We start from the raw sequence: 10,000 nt of genomic DNA, 5'->3' as shown, positions 1-10,000 counted from the left end.
ACACACACACACACATGCACGCATACACACACATTCATACACACACATGCATGTGTGTTGAGACACATGAACAAATAATAAACAGATGAAAGTGTGTTAGATTAAAAGCTGCACAATACATCACAAGTGGTCTGCAAGAATTTTAAATGTTAAAAATACCCAAAGTTATGTTTAAAGTTTCAGCTAAATGCAGATAAGAGAGAGACTGTGTGTGATAATCAATAATCGGAACGATGTGAAACATCTATGTTGATTGTATAACAGGTTTTTAATACGATTTACAGACTTAAAGCACTTCCATAATATAACCAGTTAATATGTTATGTTTTCCTTTCATATTGTGCAGCCCTTATTCAAACATCCATGAATTCAGATATTTCAGCAGAATGGATGTGTTTCACACACACACACACACAATGTTTCATATGCATTTGTTAGTTTGTTTGTTGTAAACAGTGTGTTCAGAACCTAAAGCTGCTGTTTCTGTTTAACCCCCCCTCAAAACACACACAAACGTAGACACACCCCAGGTCAGAGGTCACACACACACACAATTATTCCTCCCCCATTCGCTTTCATTATTCTCTGGTCTCAGCCACAATAAAGATCAGTGTTGTTTGTCTCTAACACATCTATCTGAACAGAAAAATGAAAGTATGAATAAATAAACAATCTCCTCTCATACACTATCATCAGTGTGTGTGTGTGTGTGTGTGTTCGTGCATGTTTTCTTTGTTCCGCTGGTCGTTCTTTTGTCATGACAGGACTTGAGACATTCTCTCAGTCAGGTTTGAGTTTATAAAGATTTCTCTCAGTATGAATGAAATGCATTTTGTCCTTTTGTCAAATGCACTTCAGGTCTTTATGGGGGTTTGGAATTGGGGCAAAACTGTTTGTGGGGTTAAAGTGTGTTTGTCAGAATCAGACAAGATGCATCAGACCACATGCTCCCCTCTCTCTCTGTCTCACACACACGCATGCGCACGCACACGTGAGATCCATGATGTGAGGTGTATGTACCTTGCACCACCAGTCGGCCCACTGCAGTTCTTCTCATTCTGGTTCCGGGTCGGTTAGCAGAACACACATAGACACCAGAATGCTGTAGAGACACATCTGAGATGATGAGATTCCCTGTGCCCAACACCTCGATGCCCTCCACACCTATAGAGCGCCCGTCTGACACACACACACATCAGTGTTAGTCCTGTCACAGGTTTACCGCTGCATCACGAGTACAGTGAGGTCAGCGTGTGAGATTTTACCCAGTCTGCTCCAGGACACGATGGGTCGAGGGTTACCGGTGGCGATGCACTCCAGTATAGCCGTCTGATGAACGTTCAGAGTGAGATTCTGAGGTCCAGACAGAATGACCGGATCCTTATACAGACCATTACCTGCCACTGACGAAAACACACAAACACACGATCATGTGTGAGATTAATTCAGACGGACGGACAGACGGACTGTGTTGATCTGTACCTGTGACAGACAGCTGGGCTTCATGACTGTAGCGGGTGTTTGCCATGTTTTTAGCCATACAGCGATACACACCGCCATCAGACTGACGCACTCCTGTGATGTGAAGTATACCGTTGGGCAGAAGTGTGTACCTGAACACAAAACATTAACACAACATCACAACAACACACAAAACCACATCTCTCAGATGAAACACACAAGGAGAAGCCTCCAGTCATGATGTGTGTGTGTGTGTGTGTTTTACCTGTCGTCATCGTTGTTTATGCCCGTTCCGTTTCTCTCCCAGCTGATGTTGGCTTCAGGAACGCCACTCACCGCACAGTGAAATCGAGCGACGCCTCCTTCATCCACACTCACAGACTCCGGGTGTGTGTGAAACTTTGGGAGAGCTGAGAGACAGAAACCAGTGAGAGATGTTCACTCTGTATGTCATCGTGGATAAACATCTGAGATACGATGGACAGGTGACTCACATGCGAGCTGTACGTGTGCCTTGCGGCTGATGATCAGGCCGTATCGGTTCTGTGCGGAGCAGTCGTACTCGCCGGCGTCGCGCTCGTCACTGCCCCGCCGCTTCTGAAAGCTCTGAATCAAGAGCGTGCCGTTCTCCAACACCAGAGATCGCACTCCCAGAGGTATAGGTACACCGTTCCGTCTCCAGGTGATTGTGATAGGCCCCTCCCCTTCTACCTGACAGTCTAGCATGAGGGGGCGGTCCCTCACAGCGATGACATCACTGGGTTCCTTGATGAAGGATAATTCTGAAGCTCCGCTCACACCTGGAGAACAGAACATGGTCAGAAAATGATGGTGTGGAACACAGACATGATGAATAATCTAAGAGAACATCAGGATTACCAGTGATGAGGAGGATGAAGATGATGAATCATGAGAGATGATGAAACCGGAGGAAAAATGGTGTCTCGCAACCAGCTCTGTTACACTTGAATACATTACATTACACACAAACAAACGAATGAAGTGAACAGCTTTACTGAATTCATTGGCATGATTAACTTGAACTCCATGAGATGTTGTGGGTTAAGGTTCGTGTTTCTCTGGCTTTGTTGAGCTCTGTTGAACTTAAACTTGACTTTCTGAAGAGAGATTGATGCCTCATTCACACAATAAAACCCCACCCTCAGTAACAGCACCATCATTCCTGCCCCTGTCTGAAGAGCCATCTGCCCCCCCCTCCCTCCCTCCGTCTGACCCGCATCTCTTTCACAGGAGTGTGAGGGTGACTTTCCCATGCCACAGCATCACTCAAAACCACCGCCCCCCGCAGCTGCCACACACACAACAAACAGTTCACACGCACTTGAACTTGAAAACACAAACCCGTGTGTAAAATTCAAACTTCTGCATGACGTCTGGTGTCTGGACCAGCGACAGCTGAGCATCTGTCCACTCCAACATCCCACCTCACATCACACAACATCACACAACATCCCACCTCGCATCACACAACATCACAAAACATCCCACCTCACATCACACAACATCACAAAACATCACACCTCACATCACACAACATCACAAAACATCCCACCTCACATCACACAACATCGCATCTCACATCACACAACACATTTTGTTAGCAATGGAAGCTAATACCATTTTTTCTTATAATGTTTCGGAGGGGCAGCATGTATATGGAGAACAGCAGGGGTCCTAGAACCGATCCCTGAGGTAATCCATAATTTACTTGCGTTAGATTTGATGATTCCACATTTATATGCACAAATTGATGTCTGTCTGATAAGTAAGATCTAAACCATTGTAGTGCCTGTCCCTCAATACAGGTATAATTGTGTAAGCGATCTAGAAGTATGTTTTGGTCTACAGTATCAAACGCAGCACTAAGGTCAAGCAGCACTAGTAGTGAGATGTTACCTTTATCTGATACTATAAGCAAGTCGTTTGTCATTTTTACCAGGGCAGTTTCATCCCACCTCACATCACACCTCACAAAATGTATATGCTTTATAAACACAAATGCTCAACTTGCTCTGTTCTGCAAAGCGTGTTCACGACTTCACGTAAAATATGTAATTACGTTAAAAAGGTCACTCTTGACGTAGGCGCAAGTACTGAGTCAGTATTTGTACGTTCAACTTGAAACACTAAGTCAAACGCTGTTTACAAAAAAGGTAAATCAACGATGTCAGATGATTTTGAACATGGAGGAGAAGATGGGATGGATTTTTACATCCTACCCTACCAGCGTGACCGTTTCAACGTAATTACGTGAAGTCGTGAACGCGCTTTGCAGAACAGAGCAAGGCAAGCATTCAGTTTTCTTTTAAATGACCGATGGCTTGGCTAGATAAGACCCTTATTCATCATCTGGTATCGTTTAAAGCCCTTTGAAGCTGCACTGAAACCGTTTGGAGTCCATTGAAGTCCACTATATGGAGAATAATCCTGGAATGTTTTAATCAAAAACTTTCATTTATTATCTACTAAAGAAAACAATACATAAACATCTTGGATGACAACAGGGGTGAGAAAATGACATTGAAAATGTATGTTGAAAGTGAACAAGTCCTTTAATCTATAAACTAGAAAAGCCACCTGCCAGTGAGATATAAAAATAAACTTAAATAATTATGTTTTTCACTTAGAAGTACTTTACTTCATTTAAGTTAATTTAACTTAACAAACATTCTCATTTGACACATCTGTTTATCTGAAGTTTCTCAAGTAATGGCCTAATGATTTAACATGGTTTTGAATGAAAAACAAGACCAATCAAATGTAAAGTAAGAAATGTAGCAACATTTTTGCAGTGTTGGCGAGATCAAAAGAATCTTTGCCTAAGAAACATGAACTATGTGTTGATGTTCAGGAACACATGATGTGATCTCCACACACAGTCGTGTCTGTGTTTTCTTTAAGAGCAGTAATGAAACAACACCATTAACTTCTCATTTGCATGAGTACTTTTAAAAACAGTTTGGTTTGGGGGGGTTTGGTCTCTTTGTTGGATGAGAAAGTCTCACACTGCAGCTGTATTCAATAGCGGAGCATCTTCAGCAGTAAACAGAGGAGAACTTCAGCTCCTCCCCTCCCTCCCGAGCGACAGACTGTGACCTCACATCCTAAAGGTCATGAGAGAGTCCTGATGCTCTTTGTCTTGTCGAGTGGCCGTGAACTTCAGCGTTCGTATAAACCACGTCATTAATCTGTCTCTGTGGCATCTGCTGGTCAGACGTCTTTAATCTGAATCACAAATGTCTGACGACACAACAATACAACAAACTTTAACAACTCTTAGAAAAATAACCCTTTTGGGTTAACCATTGAGGGGAAACACTTTACAATTGAAAAGTAAAGCTTGTCATTATCGGTTTGGTCAAACCTTGTGCAAAGTTAAATCCAGTAAACATGAAGTAGCGCCGTATGCTCTATAAATCAAACATCAAGACACTGAACACCATCATTCGTCTATTTGTGCCATTTCATATTCCTCATGGATTTCACTCTTTTTAATCGTGGCAGTGCTGTTATTGTAAAGACGTGATGGAGACGTCTGTAGAGAATCTCAGCGTGATGTGACAGTATAACAGATCTGTGTGTGTCTCCATCGTTTAACTCTCATTCACAAAGAGTCTTTACTCGTCATCCTGTCATTTCAAACAATTCTCAAACATCTCATTCCTACTGCTGACACACTTTTCTAGAATAAATGGGAGAGTTGTGTGTGTAAATGTGATATTGTGTGTGTGATGACAGCGGCTGCGCGTGAGCAGTCTGTGTCTCATTGACCACCAACAAATTAGCATATTCATGAAACGCATTCAGTTCCCACAGTTCTGAAAAGAATCTGCTGCTGTTAATTAGCAAAATGAATCTCAGAGCACACACATGCACACAATGCGAGTGCAGACGGTCTGGAGCGCAGGCGCATGCGGGGTAGATCTTTTGGATTAACCTTTTGAACCCTGTGTGGCCTATCTGCACACATGTGTGTGTGTGTGTGTGTGTGTGTGTGTGACAGTTGCTGAAGGATTACCCCTGAACCTCCCCCCAACCCTAAACATCCAGTCATATGAAAATGAGTGTCAGGTCAGAGGTCAGAGGTCAGGGTCAATGTCTGTCTGTTGTACTCTGATGCACATGAACTTCAGCTCACAATAAACCAGACGAGACAACCCGCAGTCACACAACTCATATTTAAAGCTTGACATTTTAAACATTCACATTCTTCAACACACATGTTGTGTTTTTCAATATTAAAACTCATCATTATTTCACAGCGTCAGCTGAGGGATCCCATCGCTTAAAGAGACGATAAACAATAAAACACACAAACTCTCTGTCAGTAAATAAACAGAGACATGTGTCGAGTTTAAATAAAGAAATAGAGATGACATGTAACATGTGTAAAGTTTAAAGAAAGAAAGAGAGATTGTAGAGTTTAAAATCAAACTCTTACCTGCGACTGTGACGCAGAGGAGCAGCAGCAGATGCGTGAATGTCGTCATTATTCACTCCGGGGTTTTAATTGATATTCCGTTGAGTTGTTTAAATGTTTGACTTGTTCATGATAGAAACTCTCACATCGGACATTTAAAATCTCTTTTCTCTCCCGTTAATAATCCAGCGCTGTGCGCGTGTCTGTCTGATCGCGTCTGACGTACACAAACACCGGTGCGCGTGAGTTTACACGGAGCGAAATCAACGGAGCTCATCAGCCAATCAGAGAAGCGCAGAGAGACACGCGCGTATGGGGCGTGTTTAATACGGGACACGCGCTATATTCTGAATAAACTGACGTCAGTATATAGATTATTCATTCATTTGATTGATTTGACAAAAACAGTAATACAACACATCACACAATATACACCTGACAATAATGAAAGCTTTGCACATCATAAAAAACCTTCTGTGAAATGTTCAGTTTATTTTAATCAAAGCAGAAAGTCCGATTGATTAATGTTTGTTGGTTTAGAGATTTAAAAGAGGAAATAGGCTCCATCATTAATTCTTCTTCAGTAAGATGGTGCATGTGTGTCTCTTTAAATGTTTGATTGATGTAAAAACACTCAGACAGACACTGATGTTTGATGTTCATAAATCTCTTTTCTTAAAAAAACAACCACCACAACATTCACTCACATCAATATAAATTACCACAGCAAACACGTTAGAACTTAAATAGCGCTTTATAATCTATCTGTTCACCTGAATCTTTCAAATCTAAAACTTCTCTCATGACATGCTGCACTATATTCTGTTTATTGCAGTGAAAACTATTGTCCTCTTACATCATTTCCTGTAATGTCACTAAAAACGGTTTAGTTTCAAATGTCCCATCAACCAAATTCAGACTAAAAGATGAATCCTATTATCGCTGTTGAATACAGATCAGAGCTGTTTAAACCTGAAGAAAGAAAATATTTGAGGAACACACATGTGTTTCAATGCAGACGGGAGGTCATCTCATCTACACACACACACCATTGATGAACACTGTCCAAACTAAACGACCAATGTATTTCTCTTAAAGAAAAACTATGATGATCAGCATTAATCATTTTCCTGTCCATTAAGCACATTTCCCTTCCTAACACAGAAATTAATTTGTTGCATTACAATAATGAAAAGGATCAGATGTCATGAAAATAATGTTGCGACAGTCCTAAACAGTCGATCTCATGAGGGGAATTTGACATGATGAGAGTTCTAGGGGATATTCCCTCAGTAGTGCACACTACACAACAGAACAGGAGGAAGAAAGTCGCCGTCATCATCATCTTTACAGAAGAGACACAATCTCCTCCAAACTTCACATAAAACTAGTGTGTGTTGACAACAACTGAGAAATGTGTGTTGAAAACATTTAACAAACACACAAACGTGTTGAGAATTTAAGTGGCACACAAACAGATGGGATGTGAGAAACAGGAAGAAAACAACCAATGATGATCTGTTTAAGACACAGTCTTACAGAAATAAAACCTTCAGTGGTTTTTTATCCTGCCGTGGGCCGGGTGTCAGTTGCTCAGCATTGTGGGATACAGAAGCAGTTTTTGGAGATTCAGTGGAGGTCACGTGTTCCCATAATGCACAGCTTCAGAGTTTCTGTAGGCGTGTCCAGGAGCAGCAGGAACCAACAGGATGAGGATGAGCAGACAGACAGACAGACAGACAGGAGACGCTCCTCAACACTCCAGCGGAAGCAGAAAACACCGTCTGCAGTCCACAGCTTTTGAACTCGGAGGCTGAACTCTCTTCCTCCTGAGCTCCTCTCGACCCAAAGAACCGCTCAAGCGCAAGTAAGCAGCTTTATAACGCTTATCAAACGCAGCTGCGCAAAAGACAAGAGAGAGAGAGACATCTTATTTCTGCATATCTATTCAGAAGAGATCTCTACAGTGTCTCAAGCTGAGCTCAGATTTGCCAATATTATTAAAGATCTCAATGACCACGTTTATATGGACGTCAGTAATCTAATGATTTGTGTTATTCTGATAAAGCTAATATTACGATTAAGGTGTTTATATGAGTTGCTTTAAGAATACACCTTTCATGTTCCCGTTTGACATGTTAGACTACATAGTTCCTAAGCGACGCCGTTCCACGTCCCCTCCATAATTTCATGCATCATCAAACAGTTCGTCTTCGTCATGGTACCACATACAGAATTTGGTGTTTCTTTTATTTTCTAGAATTGTGGCCGTCTTTCTTGTTCGGACCAAACATGTGCTTTCTTGCTCGAGGACGCGTTGTTTGCTGTACCCTGATAGCACACATACATCTAACTTACGTCTATTTGACGTCTGCATTTACATCTGAAAGACATCTACAGTGCATCGTTTGCTCAACTCCAATACGTCTGCTGTCAGGTGTCATTTAGACCTCTAGAAGACGTCTGTAAGATGTGTATGATTTAGAACGGATGTAAAGCTGCTCTTTCTAAGATGATTTTACACAGCAGATGTTTCCAGATCTCCAGATCTTTAGCAGACTTATGTATTGCAGATGTCAATTAGACGTAAACCAGATGTATGTGTGCTATCAGGCTACGATTATGTGTTTACATGGATTAAGCGAATCATTAAGCTCTGTTCACATGCTCCATTCTTAATCAGAGTATTGTCTTAATCGTGTTAATATCAGATTATTGTTGTCCATGTAAACGTGGTCACTGTGAACTCTAACCTTTCTCATCAAATCCAGATTATTTGACCCCTATAATCTCCAGACTCATCATTACACTCTCACGTGTTTCTCTTTTTATTTCTCCTGAGCAATTTGAGGAGAAACATCTGAGACACAAGTCTCTCATTAAATGATCATGATTTTCTCCTCCAGCAGATGTGTGTGTGTGTGTGTTGGCGAGAGACCCACCCACGTGATCTTTGCCCATCGCAGCCACGGTGAGGAACAACATCTCTCTGTACAAACTCCTGCACGAGACAAACACAATCAAGACAACAAATCCATCCCTCCCTCATCATCATCATCGTCGTCTCAAGGGTCTCACCTCTGTATCCTGGGAGTGCCTGGTTGCTTAGCAACAGTATCCAGGAAGAGCGTGATAGCTTTGTGTACCTCGTTCATGCCAACCCAGCGCAGCACTTCCTCCAGGAAGCTCAGAGTGAAGGGATGGTTATGATGTCGCCAAGTGGCATTGTAAGTGTGCCGGGGAGCGCCACCTACAGAACAGGAAGAACCGAGCATCATTACAGAAAAGACTGATCTAGAGTCAGATGAGTGACGCTCCTTTATATGATGAACCAGCTGAACGACACAAACACACCTATATGTGTTGATACTCACTGTGTATTCTCCAGATGATGTAGAGAGGAGGCCACTGCTCAGGGTCAGGGGTCAACGTGTCCCACAACATCCTCACACGCACTCCACTGCCCTCTGAAATCTGACACACACACACAAAGTGAGCTAACGTGTTCTCCCTACAGAACAACAACATTAAAGTGTGTGTGTCAGTGAGTTTTGTGAATGTGTGTGTGTGGGTGTAGTAACCTGTATGCAGTGTGCGGTCAGCGGTGACTCTCTCAGGAGTTGTGTGTGTGTGTGAGTGTGTGTGTGTGTAGTAACCTGTGTGCAGTGTGCGGTCAGCGGTGACTCTCTCAGGAGTTGTGTGTGTGTGTGAGTGTGTGTGTGTGTAGTAACCTGTGTGCAGTGTGCGGTCAGCGGTGACTCTCTCAGGAGTTGTGTGTGTGTGTGTGTGAGTGTGTGTGTGTGTGTGAGTGTGTGTGTGTGTAGTAACCTGTGTGCAGTGTGCGGTCAGCGGTGACTCTCTCAGGAGTTGTGTGTGTGTGTGAGTGTGTGTGTGTGTAGTAACCTGTGTGCAGTGTGCGGTCAGCGGTGACTCTCTCAGGAGTTGTGTGTGTGTTTAGTAACCTGTGTGCAGTGTGCAGTCAGCGGTGACTCTCTCAGGAGTTGTGTGTGTGTTTGTGTGTAGTAACCTGTGTGCAGTGTGCAGTCAGCGGTGACTCTCTCAGGAGTTGTGTGTGTGTGTTTGTGTGTAGTAACCTGT

The 10,000-nt window shown here is 42.7% G+C and overlaps 2 protein-coding genes across 3 annotated transcripts in view; both read right to left on the bottom strand.

The window, feature by feature from the left end:
- Nucleotides 1-6,144, bottom strand: part of LOC306901820 (immunoglobulin superfamily DCC subclass member 3) — a 12,308-nt gene extending 6,164 nt beyond the window's left edge. Inside the window, exons 1-7 of the mRNA XM_079469933.1 lie at nucleotides 5,924-6,144; nucleotides 2,341-2,425; nucleotides 1,956-2,261; nucleotides 1,727-1,871; nucleotides 1,483-1,613; nucleotides 1,266-1,403; nucleotides 1,021-1,179 (exon numbers count right to left, since the gene is read on the bottom strand). Of these exons, the coding sequence (XP_079326059.1) occupies nucleotides 1,021-1,179; nucleotides 1,266-1,403; nucleotides 1,483-1,613; nucleotides 1,727-1,871; nucleotides 1,956-2,187 (805 nt within the window). The 5' untranslated portion in view covers nucleotides 2,188-2,261; nucleotides 2,341-2,425; nucleotides 5,924-6,144. The remainder of the gene's footprint in view (nucleotides 1-1,020; nucleotides 1,180-1,265; nucleotides 1,404-1,482; nucleotides 1,614-1,726; nucleotides 1,872-1,955; nucleotides 2,262-2,340; nucleotides 2,426-5,923) is intronic.
- A 127-nt stretch (nucleotides 6,145-6,271) lies between these two features.
- The window catches only part of dennd4b (DENN/MADD domain containing 4B), a 25,887-nt gene continuing 22,158 nt past the window's right edge, over nucleotides 6,272-10,000 (bottom strand). For both annotated transcript variants that reach the window (XM_079470224.1, XM_079470225.1), the window contains exons 26-29: nucleotides 9,277-9,376; nucleotides 8,981-9,152; nucleotides 8,845-8,903; nucleotides 6,272-7,801 (exon numbers count right to left, since the gene is read on the bottom strand). In XM_079470224.1, the coding sequence (XP_079326350.1) occupies nucleotides 7,656-7,801; nucleotides 8,845-8,903; nucleotides 8,981-9,152; nucleotides 9,277-9,376 (477 nt within the window). In that variant the 3' untranslated portion in view covers nucleotides 6,272-7,655. The remainder of the gene's footprint in view (nucleotides 7,802-8,844; nucleotides 8,904-8,980; nucleotides 9,153-9,276; nucleotides 9,377-10,000) is intronic.

Source organism: Barbatula barbatula, assembly GCF_947034865.1.
Source record: "Barbatula barbatula genome assembly, chromosome: 12".
In the NCBI taxonomy this organism is placed as follows: domain Eukaryota; kingdom Metazoa; phylum Chordata; class Actinopteri; order Cypriniformes; family Nemacheilidae; genus Barbatula; species Barbatula barbatula.
The sequence above is the reverse complement of the archived record's forward strand: the minus strand, read 5'-3'. Positions and strand labels throughout refer to the sequence as shown.